This window comes from Lactuca serriola, chromosome 9 (assembly GCF_051521515.1).
Source record: "Lactuca serriola cultivar US96UC23 chromosome 9, Lser_US96UC23_V15, whole genome shotgun sequence".
Taxonomy (NCBI): domain Eukaryota; kingdom Viridiplantae; phylum Streptophyta; class Magnoliopsida; order Asterales; family Asteraceae; genus Lactuca; species Lactuca serriola.
The window spans coordinates 88,720,204-88,740,401 of NC_136416.1; the positions used below are offsets into that span (position 1 = coordinate 88,720,204).

At 37.7% G+C, this 20,198-nt stretch overlaps 1 protein-coding gene across 1 annotated transcript; it reads right to left on the reverse strand.

Annotated features, from left to right (window-relative positions):
- Positions 1–384: 384 nt before the first annotated feature.
- Positions 385–1,492, reverse strand: LOC145075143 (large ribosomal subunit protein eL33w). The gene is made up of 5 exons (XM_079021443.1): positions 1,357–1,492; positions 1,229–1,264; positions 918–1,146; positions 772–814; positions 385–556 (listed from the first exon to the last, which is right to left on the reverse strand). The coding sequence occupies exons 1-4, from the start codon at positions 1,386–1,388 to the stop codon at positions 773–775; spliced, it is 339 nt and encodes a 112-aa protein (XP_078877569.1). The 5' UTR covers positions 1,389–1,492; the 3' UTR covers positions 385–556; position 772.
- Positions 1,493–20,198: the final 18,706 nt, after the last annotated feature.

Consider the following 20,198-nt stretch of genomic DNA (forward strand, 5'->3'; position numbering starts at 1 on the left):
AATTCTCAACCTGGATATTTATATTCGTTTATTTTTATATGATTCTTGATCGGATGGTTATAACTCTATTCATTAATTTTAGTTCAGGGTAACATTCACTCCCGTATATTTGTTTGTTTATAATTTAAGTTTTTTATTTATGATTGTTTTATCCTCAAATTTATTTCAGTTAAAAATATTAGCAAACAAACACAAACAACGTAATTTTTTAAACATACAAACTTGAAAAGGAAAATTCAATCTTTATGTGTTTATGTTCATTTGTTCAGTTAACGATTTGTGTTTGTTCAGTTAACTCATGAATAATTCAAAGACCAATTTTACCATCAAATTTTACCCCTATAAAAAAGTTGATATTCAGAAACAATTAGCAATGCACACTCATTAAAAACAACTGTAAATCCTCAAATAAAACTAAAATGATTATGAAAATTGTACTACAACTCAAAAAGAGGATTTGCCTTTGACAAAAAGACTAACGAAATTCTGAAATTCAGGCAATATGTTGACAAAAACCACTTGAAAAACAGACTTTACTTCCTTCTTCTTGCTCAAACTGCATTATTCCAAAACAAGATTTAACAATCAGTATCATGTTTAAAGCTTGTTATGATAGTTACATGTTTATATGTAATATATATAGAAAGAATTAAACTTCTGTAAGATTCATACAAATATTATAATGCACAAGAAAAGGTTAAATCGATCTTTCTACGTATATCCTTAATAATCTAAGATCAAAAATTGAAATACAAAAGATCATTATAATACCTTAAATGTTGCTTGGGTACATGAACACTCTGACCCTCGACCCCTGAAAAGCAGAAACAATAACACAAATTGAGATGATTTCTTAACACGCAGAGCTAAAAAAACAATATTATGCAACAAAAATGTCAATCGCTAGTGATAATTACCATGGATTTAGGAGGGAGATTGGAGGTGAACTTAGCACGAACAATACCGGTGTTCCCATGAGGCCTGGTAACTTTTCCCCAAATGCAACGATAGTGTGATCCATTCTTCTTCACCTTGGCTTTGTAGACGTACGCCATACGTTTCCCTTGATACCATGATACCTCATCTTTCGTGTTCACTCCTTCGATTTGAACCAACGATGTGTTCGGATACTGGTTCGATTTCGACCTAACCAAAATCATGAATAACATCAATAAACCCTTGATTTCCTAACTTGATTTCAATCAAAAAGAAAGCACAAACAGCATACCTTTTGTAACCGAGAATCGTTCCTCGGGTGTAGAGTCTGAAAATAATCGTATTAAACTGTTAGAAAAGTCATCCGAGTGTATGAATCGTGATGATTTGAGAATCGGTTTTCTAAGAGAAGCATTGTACCTGACGCGTTCACCTTGACGTCCCTTCACCATTTTCGATTTCCAGAAGATAGACGAAAGCCTGCGCCGATGTGTATAAACCCTAGTTCTAGTTTTCCACCATGTCCTTTATATTCTCGAAGTTAAATGGGCTTTCTATAGGGTTTTTGAATTAGCTGGTGCCCGGTATTTTAAGGCCCAAGTACCCTGTCTAATGTACCGTTTGTTAAATAAATCTCTTCATTTGATACTAGTAATAAACAATCAAAATACATATATAAGAATAAATCTTGATTTATTATGATTTTTTATACAATTTAGTGTGTGTTAAGTTTACGAATGCAAGAGGCTTTGAAAAATATAGCAAAACCTAGAAAAATTCATAAAAGCATTGTTAAATACAACTCAAACATGATTAATGTAAATAAACCTTAAAAGCTATATAATCTCTCAAATAAAACCACCAAAGTTTAAAAATGAATAACAATGTCCCACTTAGGGTGAAAATGAGGCCAACTCGGCTCGAGATTCATCAAACTCGAACTCGATTTGTTTAAATTTTATTGGGCTCGAGCTCGACTCGTCACCCGTTTCAGGCCTTATGGCATAAAATTCGAGATTGACCCGTGAATAACTATACTGATTTGTTAAATCATTTTTATTCATCTTTCTCTTTGTAAATATCTCTAAATGCACCATCTCTTCCATTTTTATGCATTATAGATAATAAAAACAGAAAGATAATATAAGCAGGAATGAGTAACCAATAAAGATAATAAATAATAATGTTATTATATAGAGAAAATATTAATCAATTAGGTCTTATAAGTACATTAAGTTTTAAAAAACCCCATTAAGTTGTAGTAGTAATTAGTTAAAAGAAAAATGTCTCATAAATTATAAAACTCTTAAGTTATAGTATTTAAATATCAAAAATAGCGTTCATTAGTAAAGGAAAATTAGAAGACAATTAGATTTCAAATGAATGTGGTTGAAGGAAAAATATATGTATTATTACAGACATATAATACAAATAGAAAGTTAATATATTACATGTTGGGTCCTACTCTTTGCAACCCTAAAAATTACAAATAAAAATAGCATGTCATTCAAATAAAATTATGTTAAATCTATCAATATAGTTGTAACGTCTGGTTCAGGTATTAATAAAATTTTATGTATAAATCTTTATTGAGGTGGCCACGGCGTGGTGGAGTATCACCACGACGTAGCAGAGCGTTTTGTATCGCGAGTTTTTAGTGACCACCATGGCATGGCGGCTTATAACCATGGCGTGGTGGTGATTAAATGAGAAACTCAAATTTGTGGGGTTTGCACCCCTATTAATTGAGAAACCCAAATATGTGGGGTTTGTACCCCTATTTAAGGGAATGTGATGGCTAGGGTTGTTCACCCTCAAACACCATCAAACTCTCTCAGACTCTAAGCAAACCCTAACCTCCAACTTGCCTTTTGAGCCTTTAGTGGTGATTTTTGGGTATTAGAAGAAGAAGAAGCTGACATTTGGGCTTGGATTCAGCAAGGGACTCTTCTCATCTTCTTATAGGGCATCTTCTAGACTTTTGTAAGTCCTCAAGTTCCATGCTTTTTAGTTCTTTGTGCATAGATCTAGGTTTCTAAGCCTTATTCTTCACTTTGTGACTTATTGAGTGTTGGAATTCCATAAAGTTTCCAACTTTATGGATTCTCGAAATCCCTTTGGGGTTAGGAGTGTTGAATCTAGAATTTCTTAGAGTTTTGAACTCTTTCATGTGATCTTGGCCATTTTTGCTCTATTTCGACCTAGTTTGAGTTCAAGACATGCATTGGACATACATGTCTATAAAGCAATGATTTTTATGGTTCGTTAGATGATAGAATGCCTTATGGAAAGTTTGAATGGTTGGTTTGATGGATTAAGAGCTTATTAGAATAAGTTTATCTGAACAATCACCACGGCATGGCGGATAGCTGCCATGCGACTGTTTCATCCTCTAGTCACCACGGCGTGGCTGGAGCTAACCACGATGTGACGACTGGCTGAGTTGAATAGTTGACTTTGACCTTTGACCAGGGTTTGACCAAGTTTGACATAGGGGTATTTTGGGTATTTTGAGTTGTATTTAAGAATTGGTCACTATTGGATGGATAGGTGACTGACTAGTAGAGTTGATATTCGTAGATGTGTCCTATTTAACGATCATTTCAAACTAAGAGATGAGTTTTCCTCAATATACTTATGGATAGAAGGCACCAAGGTCGGCCTGCTAGATTTGATATCCTGGTATATTGATATATGTTATATTAATTATACGGTAGATATGTATGATTACCTAATGATTACTGATACGCATTAAACTGGTAGAGCTATTTGAATACATGTATTACTGGATATATGTTAGACTAGTAGATATGTAGGACTACCTTTATTTGATGGCTATTTATTGTTATGATATATGTTGATGTGTTACGGTTGGTTGGGTTGATGCGGTCATGCTTGATGATGAAGGCCAAGATACCCAGGACGGTCCGAATAGACTGAAGGCCTGCGAGGCGGTCCAGTTAGGCCGAAGGCCCGGAGGACGGTCCAGATAGGTTGTAGGCCCGACGTGGTGGTCCAGTCATGTTGAAGGCTCAGAGAGCGATCCATATAAGTTGTAGGCCCAATGTGGCGGTCCAGTTAGGTCGTAGGCTCATGTATGCATGTTGTTATTTATAAGGTTGTGTGTGGTACTTTAGGAGAGCTCACTAAGCTTTGGTTTATGGTTTAAGTTTATGGTTCAGGTACTTCAGATGATGATCGTGCACATCTTCCTGTTTTTATGATATTGGATCTTGGGATACTATGATTATGATTATACTTTTTTGAAATAGTGGGGTTTTTTTTTGTAAACACTTTATGGTTAATGGGTTGTTTTTTGAAAAACTTAAATTTCTATGATTTTTGGGATGTTGCAATAGGCAAGAAACTATATGACTTTTGCATCAGATAAGGAAAAAATATACGGTCAATTTTATTTCTAGAGCAACAACAATGTGACAACGTTAACCACATAAAGGTACCCTAAATTATATACCATATTGTTAACCTATAAAATTGAGATTTAGAAGAGGATGTTAACATGGCATAGCCAAGAAAATATATAAAACAGACTACAATTTAGGTTTAAACCTCGTGACAGTTGAGGGTCGCTGTTAGAATGAACAACTAACTGAATAATGAGTGAAGGGGATATAGGGATTAAAAGGTCATACACGAGAAATAAGAAATGTAATCATGAAAGATAATGTTGGGATTAGGCCTTGCATTTGTTATTGTGTCGTGTTTTGTTGAGGCGATGAGATAATCATTGACTAATAAGGCCTCATATTCTCCATCTTATCCCTATTATTTCGCTTCCAACATCTTTTCCTTTATTGGTTTTGGTAAGGGGCTTCAATGCGAACCATCTGGTTAGGGTTTTGAGAGAGCGAATTCAGAGAGAATGGATGAGGTTGACTGAGATTTCTTTTGAGAAAGTAAGAAAGAAAGTGTGCCTTGAAAATTAAAGCATAATGAAGCAGTGAAGATAACTATTCTTACGAACTGACCTTAGGAATAGTGATAATATTTTTTTCAAATGTTAGAGTTTATAATCTTTCTACATCTTATGAAGGAGGTCGTTTGACTGAATGTGCTTCAAGGTAGGCCTTATACTTGCATCATATTCATTTGAAACCTACATGTGATAACTAACAAAACTAGGTCAATGTTCGCCGGTTAAACCACCGCGAACCCACTTGTAATGGGACCTAATGTACAGTATTCCATACTTTTAATGCATATAAAGTTTTCATACTTCAAATTGCATACAGAATACCCTTTTGTCCCCAGTGAATGTTGATCACTAACGAAGAAAAGACTATTCACATTTAATAAGTATTGATTAATGCATTAAAAATAAGATTTATGCGTTAGGTATACTTATGAACAAATTATACTCTAATTGGATAGAAAATGTTAACACAATTTAGTGAATATAAAGAATGCTAAGAACAAAGATCATATGCGAAAGTTATGCCTCTTTTACCGAAGCAAATTAGTTATATAACTGATTTCCCATAAACGAACACTGAATCGATTCATTAGGATAGCTACGCATCTTGTTAAGTGTTTTTAACCAAGTTTTTGAACTCATATTATACTCTATTAGTTGATTTCATGCTTACGATTTTCAATTCATGCTTGAGGTACTTCCGGATCCAAGGGGAAGAGCTCGGGGTGATCGCATCGCACACACCACGTTGTTCCGTGTTTTATTTGACTCTGATGTATCTGGATGTTTTGGTTACACTTTGATTCTATTATGGTTTTATACAACATGTTTGGGTTGATGGTTTATTTATAATTAAAATGAAATTTTTGGTCGTAATTTTTGGGACGTTACACATAATTCCGGCCAAACATCAACAGCCTTGAAGCAGTAGTGAACACAAATGCAACAACCCCTCACTAGAATCCTAGCACCGATGTGAACCACCACCGACAGGTTACTTGATTCTTCTTATTCGTTCTGCTATTCATTGAAACTCTTTCAATTAACTCGGAATTACACTTATTCTTATAAGTATAGTCATATTTAATAAACTTTAGTAAATCATGACGAATATCTTTATCACTCTTGTGGTGGACTAAATCAATGCACAACCTAGTGTACTTGATCTCCTAGTCCTTCACTTGACACGTTGTCAAAGAATTAGTCTAATTTCCAAATATGAAGTCTCTCATTCATCACGTAACCAAGTTGTATGATTGCAAGTTTTTGTCCAATTGAAACTTGGGCGATGAGAAACTCTCCCTATTTGGTAAATTCTCGACATTTCCACAAATAACATAATTAAGAATCAAATCCTTTATTGCTAATAATAGAAACCTTCAAACATCAATTTATCATACATGCCATTGCAAGGATAAATAAATAAGATAAAATCAAAATTTATTTTATTGCGGAAAAATTGTCCTTACAATGCAATTCAATTGAAAAACTATGTTATTACATATTTCTTAACAATCTATTCTACCTCCAAGTAGTAGCTCAAAAATCCAATCTTCAAACAATGCGATCGAAATCCACTTTCTTCACGATTAGATTCAGCTCACTTATTCCCTTAAGCTTCCTCTCTTTTCTTCGATACTACAAAACATCAAAATGTAATCTTATCACATCATGTATTAAGAATCTAGAATAGGAACTTAAAAGAGTTAGTTAATGGATTTTACCTGAAGCAGAGCCATACGTCTTGACTCTCCCATCTCTTAGATCTCTCAGGTAGTTTGGGCAGCTTCGTATCCAATGCCCCTTCTCCAGGCAATAAAAGCAAATGGACTCCTTTGGCACATCACATCGGACAATCACAGACTTAGTTCTTTTTGGACTTCCAATGTTGCCAGTGTCCATTGCAGTTTGGGAGTTTGGCTCACCCGAAAAATTTGCTTGACCAGCACGCCAAATCATTGCTAATTTAGCAGCTATAAGCAAATAGGTGAGATCAATAAGGGATACGTCGTGATCCATCATATAGTACTCTCTAACAAACTTACTATATGATTAAGGAAGTGACTGAAGAACCCAGTCAACAGCCAACTCACTTGAAATCTCGACACCCAACATGCTTAACCTATCAATGTGTGACTTCATCTCTAAGACGTGTGCATACACAGGTTTCCCATCTTCATGTTTACTTGCTAAAAGGGCTTGAGTGAGCTTGAACTTTTCAAGCCTTCGAACTTGTGAGTTAGGGAGATTAATTAGAGGAGGTGGAGGAAGTGAAGCATGATCTCTGGTTCCTCGATCATATCGTGAAACATCATCTTCATTTGGAAAACTTGTTCCATGGGATTTGGGAAGACCATGATTGTCAGAACTAAACATCTACAAAATGGGAGAAAATTCAAGTTAAGTTGATTAGAATCCTTGATGTAACACCCAAATGAAACATCAAGGCTAGGATCCAACACAATACTCTACAACCTAGAAGAGGGATGTAGTAATCTAGTCGCAGAATATTTGAAGGTAGGTAAATGACGATTTACCAGTTTCCACCATGAAAAACGAAAAGGAAGTTTAAGTTTTAAATGAAATGAAACTCCTAGATCATTTGAGATTCATTGAACTTTTCAATGGCATGTTTAATCTCGACTATGCCCTACAATTTGTGACTGGGATGCCGAGAATCACAAATAAGGTGTGAATAACCATACGAATCACGTAGTGCACCCAATGCTACTATCACCTAATCAATGTGCCGGTTAGCCACACACGCTCCATTGATCTATGAAAAACATCGAGTCACCCTTCGCTACCAATGTCAGCCCCAAATTAGTGTGTCGATTAACCACACACGCTCCACTAACGTTTGATAAGGGTACGAAGTGTAATTACATGGATTAGCATACAATTTCACATTTTGCCTAAAGTAACTATGATTTGGGAATTTGTAAAAGCATTTAGTTACTTTGTACTTCATTATACTTATAATGGAAGGTTTCTGTTCTATCCTACCCGTTCGACTAACGACCCTCCACTAGTCAAGAGTGCGGTGGGTAAGAGTGGATACCCATTCAATCACCATTTTATAGGCAATTTCCTTAAACACCCCTTATACATCAGCTTCGTGAATGATGCCTACTAACAGTAAGACTAACTGTTTACTCATACATATATATAATATTAGAATTTTAATGTTATATATAGTATAGGGTGTATTTTGCACTTTTAAAATACTAGGTGGTTCAATTTAGTAAATTATACTTTTAATTTAATTAAATGTAAACCAAAACTTTATGGGTTTATTAAATCTCTTTTAATTATACACTTTAATTAATTAATAAAACCATAAGGGTGTGATTTGAACTTTTCAAATTACTAGGGTTTTAGAATTTAACATTTCCAAATTAAACTTTTAATCAACTTTTAAATTCCAAAACTTTAGGGAAAGTTTTAAAACATTAGGGTTTAGAATTTAAATATTTCAAAATTAAACTTTTAATCAAAAAATTTAAATTCCAAAACTTGAGGGCAAGTTTTGAAACTTTTCAAAACATTAGGGTTTAACTTATTTAAATTTCAAAAACAAAACTTTTAAGTTCAAATTTAAACTATAAAACCTAAAGGGTTCAATTTGAAACTTTTTCACAAGATAATTCAAATCTAAATTACAAATAATCAATATTTATCTAATAAAACAAAAGATTATATAAATTAGACAATTATCTTCAATTTTGGCAAGGATAAACTCCAAATATTGATAAAAATCGGATTTTATTAATATAAAACGTTTTAGGTAATTATCTATAGCCAAAACAGGAAGAAAATCGCGAAATATAGCTGTCAGACCCGCTGACTCATCGAGTCAACACTGGACTCGTCGAGTTCACCACGGACTCGGCGAGTTCAGCCATGGACTCGGCGAGTCCAGCCTCCAGAAACACTAATTTTCGATTTTTAAGCAAGAATAATCCATTATAGCATCACATACATCAAACAAACATCCCTAGGCTCTGATACCACTGATCGGTTTTGAGCAAAACATCAGTCCTATGGTGTACATGCAAACCCTAATAGCTTTTGGATCTAGTTTGTCTAATGAACATGCAATTGAATATCCAAAGCTATAAACCCTAGATCTATCAAATAGGAACTGAAATAAGGGTTTAGTAATTACCTTTGATTGTTATATTGCAATAACAATCAATTCCTTGCTTTGATTGGCTTCAGAAAGCTTAGTGCCTCAAGTGTTGCACCTCTAATGGAGTCACAAACACCATTAAGCAACTAGATGAAGAAGGAGAAGAGAGGAGGCACCCAAAAACGTCTAGAAACCCTAAGGATTCAGTTACACACGTTTTTGGGGCCTAAGGGGTTCTTTATATACATGTAGGCTATTAGGGTTTACAACTAGGAAACCCTAATCTGGCTGCTTAAGCCCTAAGCAGCCCATGGACTCCTTTAACATATCCCTTGGACGAATTCTTAGGCTTCCCATAGAATTCGTCCAACCTATATTATTTAGGTAATCCATAGCCCAATTGCAATTATCTTATAATTACAAATCCAGTCCCCTAAGTTTAATTAATCTCTTTTAGCCACAAAATTAATTCTTTATTAATTCTTGATTAATACTAATTAAACAATATGATTTCTCCTTTAATATATTATTCTCATAATATATTAATAAATCATATTTAAACCTTTATCTCCTTAATTCATCCTACATATTGCTATGGTGAAGGCAACCCAAAAGGACCATGCTCATAATCGGGTCAAGTACATACCAAAATAGTTATGGACTTAGACACTAATCCAACAAATATGAGCCCGTACTACTAGAAGCATAGGACCCGTACGTGTAAAAGGTAAGTCACAACCCCTAGGGTCTTGATGTAGATTGGTTCCTATGGTGTGATATGTGTTTCATCTGCTATCTCTCTGGTTTATTTTCAGTATGGTGTTCATGAGGGGATCCGTATCAGGAGCGAGTGGCCAGGATATGTCATGGTTGATAGAGGATCAACTTAGGATATGACTCATGAAGAGGTTGTTTCTATTGGGGGGGGGGGCAGATACCGGAGTTGTTTGTGTAACATCCATTGGGCCCAGAGCAGTAGGTTGCTTTTGAGACATTGCGACAGAGGTTATGTGAGGCCTCGGTGTTGACCCTTCCAAAAGGTGTCGAGGATTTTGTGGTATTTTGTGATACATCCATCACTGGTTTGGGGGCGGTCCTTATGCAAAGGGGATGAGTGATTGCTTATGCTTCTTGGCAGCTGAAGCCGCATGAGGCACGATATCCTACTCATGACTTGGAGTTGGGGGAAATCGTGTTTGCCCTCAAGATTTGGAGATACTATCTATATGGGGTCTGTTGTATCATTTACACAGATCACAAGAGTTTACGATATCTTATGGACCAGGCGAACCTGAACACGAGGCAACGCAGGTGGATGGATGTTGTCAACAATTATGATTACAAGATCCTTTACCATTCGGGTAAAGCGAATGTGGTAGCAGATGCCTTGAGCTATAAGTCGGTTGGATCTTCAGCTGGAGAGATGTGTATGAGGATATCCATTCATTCCCCACTTTTGGATTTGATCAGAGGGGCACAGGAAGAAGGAGTTAAGAAGGAGAACTAGAAACAAGAGAGGATAATAGGCGAGATCAATAGGTTTGTCACTGATAGTCGGGGGTTGTTGACCCGGTGTGGTCGGGTTTAAGTTCCAGTTTATGGTGGGATCAGGCAGATAGTGTTGGAGGAGGCTCATAAGTCTTGCTTTTCTATACACACGGGAGCCACCAAGATGTATCGGGAGTTGAGATTAAGTTATTGGTGGTCGTGTGTGAAGAAGGAGATAGCCCGGTATGTAGAGAGGTGCTTGACCTGTAGGACGGTCAAGGCCGAGCATCAAAGGCCACATGGCAAGCTACATGCTTTGGAGGTTCCCATGTGGAAGTGGGAACAAATCACCATGGATTTTATCACCAAGTTGTCGAAGACTGCCAAGGGTTTTAATGCTATATGGGTCATCGTGGATCGATTGACCAAGAGCCCACTTTTTGGCCATCCGGGAGAGCTCTTCGGCCGAAAAGTTGGTTGATGTGTATGTTCGAAAGATTGTTGATCATCATGGGGTTCCGGTCTCCATTGTATCATACCAAGATGTTCGGTTCACCTCCCGATTCTAGCAGAAGTTCCATGAGGAACTAGGAACGAGGCTACATTTCAACATTACTTATCATCCACAGATCGGCAACCAAAGTGAGCGGACCATCCTAACACTTGAGGATATGTTGCGGGATTTTTTTATAGATTTTGGAGGGAGTTGGGATTCCTACATACCTCTTGCAGAGTTTTCCTACAACAATAGCTATCACTCTGGCATTGGTGCCCCACCTTTTGAGCTCTTGTATGGTCGGAGATGTCGTACCCCAATGTGTTGGGGGGAGGTTGATCACAGAGTCATGGGAAGGACTGAAGTAGTCCTTCAGAACACATAACTTATTTAACATATCAGGAAGAGACTACAGACAACTCAAAGTCGGCAGAAGAGTTATGCAGATTGGCGCCGATCGGAGTTCGAATTTCAAGTCGGTGATATGGTACTACCAAAGGTCTCACCCTGGTAGGGTGTGATATGCTTCAGGAAGAGGGGAAAATTAGGCCCCCGGTATATTGGGTCGTTCCGTGTGATCACCAGGGTAGGCAGGGTGGCCTACCGGTTTGATTTGTCGAGTTAGATCAGCCAGATCCACAACACTTTCCATGTTTCGTAATTGCGGAAGTACGTGTGGGACGATGAGGTCGTGGTCCCATTGGATGATATTCAGGTCGATTAACACCTGAATTATATTGAGAGGCCGGTATCGATAGTGGGAAGGAAGATGAAGATCATGCACAACTAGGAGATACTTTTGTTAAAGGTTCAGTGGCAACATCATAAAGGCTCTGAGTGGACGTGCGAGCCGAAGGTGGAGATGCGGGAGCATTATCCTAAGTTGTTCGTGATGACCGACTTCAAGGATGAAGTCTAGCTTAAGTGGGGGAGAGTTGTAACATCCTGATGTTGAGGTATTTTCGATTTTAACCCTATGTATAAATAAATATTGCAATTTAGTCCCTGCGTATAAGAAAGAGTGCAAAATGGCCCATAGTGGCATTTTGGTAATTTTGGGCAATGGGGTAGTATATTGGGCGTACGTTGTGTACGATGAGCGTACTATGGCAGACCCTAGTACGCTGGGCGTACACCTCGTACGCAGGGCATACGTGGAGGAAGTTCAAACCCTAATTTTTAAGGTTTGGTCCATATATAAACATCATTATAACCTCACTTTTCATTCTCTCATCAGCCCCCATATGAGATTTCGACCCTCTAGCAAACCCTAAGTGAGAAGAGTGTTTTGAGCTTATTTTTGTGCCTTTTTGGTGTTCTTGAAGAAGGAGAAGTTGGTGCAAGGACCTTGAAGTTTGGAAGCAACTTAAATCCGAGATTCCACACTTGCTAGCAACCTCCAGGAGGTAAAAAATTCATAACTTGATCACTCTATCTTGTAGATTTAGCCATTTGTTCCTTTAGGGCACTTTTGGTCCCAAATATGGTGATTCCTGAGCATAGCATGTTCTTGATCAAATAATTCATCCTTTTAGACCTTATGGGGGGGGGGGGGGTCTTAAGTCATAAAAATGTGGTCTTGATGGTTACTTTTACTCCATGCATGCTATAGAAGGTCTTTAGGAATTAAGATGTTGAGATTTTGTGTATTAAGCACTTAATGGACATGCAAAGTCATAAAGTTGGAAACTTTATGACTCTTGATGGTATTTTAGTTTTAGATCTGCAATTGGACATGTTAAGTCGAAGTAATAAGCACTTAATAGGTTAAGTAGGGGACTGCTGTGTACGTTGGGCATATCGAAGGGTACGCTACGCGTACGCATATCTGGTCCCGACATATCGGACATCTAGTATGCCCTACATACCTCAGGAGTACGCCCTGAGTATGAAGCCCGAGTCGACTTGGCTGAGTTGACCCGACTGTGTTGACTCGGTTGACTTGTTGATTTTGACCAGTTTTGACTAAGGGTATTTGTGGAGAAATGTTATTAATTTAGAATGGAAATGTTTTGACATTTAGGATTTGGTTTGAGCCCGTATTTGGGAGCAGAGTATTGATCTGCTATTCGTCAGACAGTGAGGTGAGTTTTTTCACTGTACTTATGGGTCGAAGGCACCAAGGTCAGCACATTGGATTGATATCCTGATTTTACCATACGATGTTATGTTGTAGTGATATGTTAGATCTGTATCCTCATATATAGGATGTTGTTATGTTGTAGTGATCTGTTAGATCTGAATGACTACTTGTATATGCTAGCTATTGATTGTTATGGTATATGTTAATATGTGATGTTGTACCTGGTTGAGGCGGTCTTGATTTATGCTAAAGGCCAATATACCAAGGGCAGTCCAGATAGACTGAAGGCATGCGAGGCGGACCAATCAGGCCGAAGGCCCGAAGAGCAGTCCAAATAGGCTGAAGGTCCAGTGAGGAAATCTAGTCATGCTGAAGGCTCTGTATGTATGCTGTTTTTTGTTATGTTTATGTGGTGGTACTTTAGGGAACTCACTAAGCATTAACTTACAATTTTAGTTTTGTTTCAGGTGCTTCAAAGGACTGTGGCAAGGCGAAGGCGTGACTGTATACATCCTGGGTTTTATGTTGTTGATCTTGGGAGACGTTGTTTTTAAATAATGTTTTGAAAACAACGGTTATGTAATCACTTCTTTTTAGTAAATGGGTTGTTTTGAAAAAATTAAATTTGTTATGATCTTTGATACGTTACATTAAACCCCATTCCCCCATCCTATTTCTAACCTCCATCATGAAAACGTTCCGTTTTGCTAACCATAGCCCCATTGTTGCACTTTGAAGCTTAAGAATGTGTTTTTGTGTATTTTCAACGGAAGAAGAAGGTGGTGGTGAAGCTTGGAAGCTAGAAGCAAGCTTGGATATGGAAGTCTTGCATCATTCTCAATCCCCAGGAGGTATAAAGTTATAACTTGGTGATTAACTTGATAGATCTTGTTTGTATGATTATATTATGAGCTTTTGCCCCCAAACTAAGAACTTGTACTTGACATGCTATAGAACATATGGGATGTCCTTTTTGATGTTTTTCCATGTCTAAAGTTATAAAAATGTGATCTTGTCCTCTTGGTTTGCCTCATGAAGTTATTAAAAGCTTTAGGGGTTAAGAATAGTTAGGGTTATGTTTTTGGGTTCGACTTAGGCATGTAAAACCATAAAGTTGGAAACTTTATGGTTTGAAGTGACATTTGGGACTAGATCTGAGACTTGGACAAATTAAGTCCTTAAAAGTTGGTTTGCTAAGGCGTACCTAGATGTACGCGGATCATACGCTGCATGAGGCCTGATTTAGATTATGAGTACGCCGAGCGTACGTGCCGAGTACATTAAGTGTACTCGGTATAGGTTGACCAGTTTGACTGTTCACCGTTGAATTTTTGACCAAGTTTGACTTTGGGGACTTTTGGAGTATTTTGGATTATCAATATGTAATTGAGTTCCGGTTTATTGTTTAGGCGAGCGGTAGAGACGGTGTGATTAGCAGAGATCTGTGCAGTCATCCTTTTGATTGTGAAGTGAGTTGTCTCACTATGATAATGGGTCTAAGGCTCCAAGTTCGACCTATTTATTATGTTAATGTATCTCAGGATGTAGGATTGCTATGGTAGTTCTATGTGTGATTGTTTATATATATTTCGACTTACGGATTGTTGGGTTGAGGACACGTGCCAGCAAACTCGACATGGTAAGGTGGAGGCCACGTTCCAATAAACCTGGATTGTTGGGTTGAGGCCATGTGCCTACAAACCTGATTGATTGGGTTGAGGTCAAGGACCAACAAACCCTATATGCGTGCTTGTATTGTATCTATAATTGTTTCTGGTGTGGGGTATTTTGGGAAACTCACTAAGCTTTGGCTTACAGTTTGGATTTCAATGTTTGTGGTATCCCTAATGAGTGGGGAAAAGTGAAGACGTGTTTATACACATCATCCCACAATTTATGTTGATTGATACTCTGATTCGATACTTTCACTCATTATGATTTGTAAACAATGTTTTGGTAATTTATGGATTTATGGAATTGTGTTTTAAAAATGAAAATTTTACTCTGAGTTTTTGGGATGTTACAAGTTGGTATCAGAGCCTTTGGTTTGAGAGAACTGGAGGAGCATTCGTGTGATTCCGGACTCAAACTAAGGATCTGCAAAAAGATTTTTCAAAATAACCACAAAGGGGATGCGATGTGTACAATCAGTCGGAGCTCAAGGAAGTTCCCTAGAATACCCACACATGTTATGTATATATGGCGATATGTTATGTGATAGAACTGCAAGCTAGAATGTAGGCTAAGGAGCCTTAGGAATCGCATGAAAGAATTGTCTAATACATGATGCCTTATAGCCTAGGAGATTGCTTTGAATTGTTTTTTAACCTTTTGCTGCTATTAGTCGAGTATATGCACTATGATTGTATATAGTTAGGATCTTATAGCCTTAGAATTCTTGATTTAGCCTTACTTCTTGTTCCTTGTTTAGTTTTGGGCTTAGGGTAGAATCACTTACTTGACTGTCTATCGGATCTGAAGCTATGTACGGTTGGCATATGTGAGGTGATTGCAATGTTAATGGAGGTTTCAAGGGTCGTGAGTGGGATGTGTAGAGTCCTAGTGGAAGTGGGAGTTGTGGTCACTGTTAGGATAGTGTTTTAGGGTGCGTGTGCATCAAGCATAGAGGGCCTAGTGGCCCCATGGATTTGTGGAAACTATTGAGACAAATATGGTAAGTGTGGAAGGTAGTATAGGCCCATACTACTGAAAGCACAAGACTTGTATGCGTGTCAAGGAAACCAAAAGATATGAGGTTTGAGATATATGAGTAATAGGGTGTTACTCTACTGGTGATCTGATGAATTTATGTTTACTTTTTAGCATGGTGGTCACTGGAGGTTCGGGATCCATAGCTGGTGGTTTAGGAGGTGGTGAGCCAGTGAGGTTGGTCGTGCTTGATGATGAGATTCGTAATTTGATCACTGTGGAGGTAGTTGCAGCTGTACAGGGTGCTATGTCGGAGATGTTTGGGTCGGTAAAGACGGTTATGATTAAGCTCTTTGACGAGCGCTATGTTGTCGTTACGCAGGCTACCATTGCCGTAGCCGCTGTAGCCATCGCCACCGCTAGAGTAGGAGGATCTTTCTAGTATCGGTAATTCAGTAACACGAAGCCTCCAGAGTTTGATGGGTTCAAGGACCCAATTGTGGTGATGAAATGGTTGTATGATGTGGAGGGCTTTTTCTTCACGTGTTCTTTTTCGGAGGACCAGAAGGTCAGGTGCTCCCTAAACCTTCTACGCTCGGGGGAAAAGGACTGGTGGAAGCTTGTGACCGGCTCTTAATCACCTGTGAAGATGGCTGTAGTAACTTGGGTTCAGTTTACTGATATGTTTCGTGCAAAGTATGTGCCTTTGGTAGATATATATATATATATATATATGTATGTATATATATATATATATATGTAGAGAGAGAGAGAGAGAGATAAAGAGAGAGCGTTTGGCCCAAGAGTATCTGTCACTCAGACAGACGACGAGTTCGATGAGGGAAATCACCAAGATGTTCAATAAGAGGGCACTTTTCTGCCCTGAGTACGCTTCTTCCAAGCAGGTTCAGATGTCACGATATATGAGCATGCTCAAGACTAGGATACGAGAGTTTGTGTCTACACGACAATACCAAACTCTTTTCGATTTGCAGTTTGCCTCTTAGAGGAGAGAAACTGAGATCGATACTTAGGCTAGGAAGCAGCGCCGGGCTCCAGTCCAGTCGTAGGCAGCGACGAAGTGGGTCAAACCCATTAATTCACGCTCTTGAAGACAGAGAGGCCACACCTGTGGTAGGTGTGGGAAGACTCATGAGGATCTTGTCGATCAGCGACATAGTGCCACAACTGTGGCAGACAAGGCCATTTTGCAAGGGATTGGTGACAACCGTAACAACAGACCCTCTCACGAGGTGTACATATTTGTTATCATTGTGATTAGGTAGGCAATGTGAACGCCTAATGCCCTCTGCTTGCTTCTAGGCCTATGCACACACCAACCCCAGCTACTATTCAGATCACAGAAGGACGCCAGGGGAGGGCTGAGGCCCCGAGAGCCAGGGGCAAGCTTTTCAGATAATGGTTGAGAAGTCCAGAGCGGCGTCAGACGTAATTGTTGGTATGTATCTATTTATGTTTCTTTTTGATTTTTTTACGTTATGCTTATGATTCATATTTATGTTAGGTACTTTCCTTGTGAACTCTTTGCCTATATTAGTGCTATTTGACTCAGGTGCGATTCGGTCATTTGTATCCTTAGCCTTTAGTAGGATTTTTGACACCCCTCTCGATGCATTGGAGAATCCTACATGGATTTCCGTTGCCGGTGAGGACAGAGTCCAGGTTTCGAGTGTTTTCTGAGATTGTACCTTTGAGATTTTTGGGGTGTCATACCCGATCGACCTGGTCCTGATTCCCATGGGGGATGCGAGAGTTATTGTTGGGATGGATTGGTTGAGCCGATTTGGGGCTCAGATTGATTGTAGGGGACAACTTGTGGTGGTTCTGTTCGATTAGGTGTTTAATCCCATAACTATAATTGGTATGGTCCATTTGGGCTGCCTTCACCAGAACAATTTGATGGATTTTTGAGAAGAGCTTATTATGGTGTGTTAATATATTATAAGTTACAATATATTAATAATCATATAATTTAATTAATATTGATCAAAAATTAATTTGGAATTAATTTTGTGATCAAAAGAGACTAATTAGATATATGGTGATTGATTTGGTAAATCAATAATTCTTATAGTGTGGGCCAATTGTTATGGTCTAAACCAATATGGTGGTCCATGGAGGTTTAACCCATGGAGCCTAAGGAAATGAAAGGTCATGGGTATTAGGGTTTTGCATGGATGAAACCCTAGACCTTGTCACACTATAAAAAGGACCCATAGTCACCAAAATCGGCACTTATGCATTCTAAGGAGGAGATAGCCAATTTTATGTGACAAGAAGCTTCTCTCAAAAAATCATATTGTGTTCATGGTGTTTGTGAACCATTTGAGGAGCAACACTTGAGGTACTAAGTTCTTCAAGCTCAAAGTCTTTCAAGCAACACTAAGTACATCAAGACTTCAAGCAACATAAAAGGTATGTTACTATAACTAGTATCTTGTATTGTTTATGACAAATTGCATGCTAGTTATAGGTTTAATGCCTTGGAAACCATTTGCATGTATAATTTGTGAAAACATAGATCCAAGGTATTTTGGGTTGTATGTGCACCATAGGATGTTGTAGTATACTAAAACCCATCAGTGGTATCAGAGCCAAGGCTTGTTTTCATGTTATACTTGCTGAAATGGCTGAAAATCGAAGTTTTTTGTTTTCTGGACAGGAGACTCGACGAGTCCATTAAGGGACTCGATGCGTCCTTGTACAAACTCATCCAACTTGTCGAGTTTGTTCTTGCACTCAGCGAGTTGGAGCCCCTGACAGCATATTATCGAGTTTTAAGGCTGGAATTGGACTAAAATCATTACCTTAAGCTGTTTTTGAACCTATAAACCCGTTTTTGATGTGGTAATGTTCATTATAATCCAGTTCAATAGATAATTGTCAATAGATTCATGTTTTGTATTAGTTTAATGGTTAGGCTAATTACATGAAAATTGTTTGTTTTGAATTATCTTGTTCTTATGAGTTCTCTAGGTTAATAGAAAAATTATGTGATAACTTGTTTTCAATCCAAATTGATCTAAATGTTGTTCATAATATGTGTTTTTGTTACTTGTCCTCAAGTTATATGAAAAGTCACATTTATGATTTTTAAAACTCATAAAATTTCCATAAGTTATAAAAAATGAAGAGTCTCATTTTTAAATGTTTTAAAGTCTTCCATAACTTGTCCTCAAGTTATGGAACATGAAGAGTTTTTTCATTAAAACTACTTTAAACTCATAAGTTATGGAATTGAAAAGTTTTTTTTGAATTGTTCAAAACTTGCCCTCAAGTTTTGGAATTTGTAAAGTTTCCCCTCATGAATACTTTAATTCCAATTTAAACCCTTAGAATTTTAAAAAAGTGAAAACTCAACCCTTATATTATGTAATATTAATAGTTAATAGTTATATATATGTATAAGAACAAAGTCAGTCTTACCGTTAGTAGACCTCATTCACGAAGCCGGTCTATAAGGGGGGTATAAGGTTACTGCCTATAAAATGGAAGTTTAATGGGTGTCCATTCTCACCCACCGCTTCCTTGACTGGTGGAGGGTCGTTAGCCGAACGGGTAGGACATGACTCGAATTCTCCCTTCATTAAAAGTATAATGATAAATACGGAGTAACTAAACACTTATAAATTCTAAATCTTAGTTACTTAGGAAAATGTGAATTTGGTGCTAACCCATGAAATTACACTTTATACCTTACCAATTCGTTGGTGGAGCATGTGTGGGTAACCAACACACTAACATGGACTTGTAAGAGTGGCAAAGGGTGACTTAATGTTTTATCATAAATCGGTGGAGCGCGTGTGGGTAACCGACACATCGATTAGGTGATAAATATTAAGGGTACCAAGTCAATTTTCATGGTTATTCACACCTTGTTTGTGATCCTCGGCATCCCAGTCACAAACTTGAGAGGTCACAATCGAGATTTAAACATGACATTGAAAAGTTAAATGAATCTCAAAAGATTATGAGTTTCAAAACCAATTAAAACCTAATTATACATTTCGTTTTCATGGTGGAAATTGATGAATCATCATTCACCTACCTTCAAATATTTTATAGCTTGGATTACGGTATCCCTCTTCCAAGTTATAAAATATTGTGCTAGGTCCTAGCCTTAATATTTCATATTGGGTGTTATATTAAGGACTTAAATCAACTAACTTGAATTTCTCCCATTTTAGATGTCTGGTTCAGACAACTATGGTCTTCCCAAATCCCTTGAAACAAACTTTCCTAATAAAGATGATGTCCTGCGATTGGATCATGGAAATCATACTTCTCTTCCTCCACCCCCTCCAATTATTCTCCCTTACCCACAAGTTCTTGAAAAGTTCAAGGTCACTCAAGCCCTATTGGCAAGCAAAGTCTATGTGTGCTCACATCTTGGAGATGAAGTCACATTTTGACAAACTGGGAGAGTTGGGTGTCAATGTCTTGAGAAATTTGGTTGTTG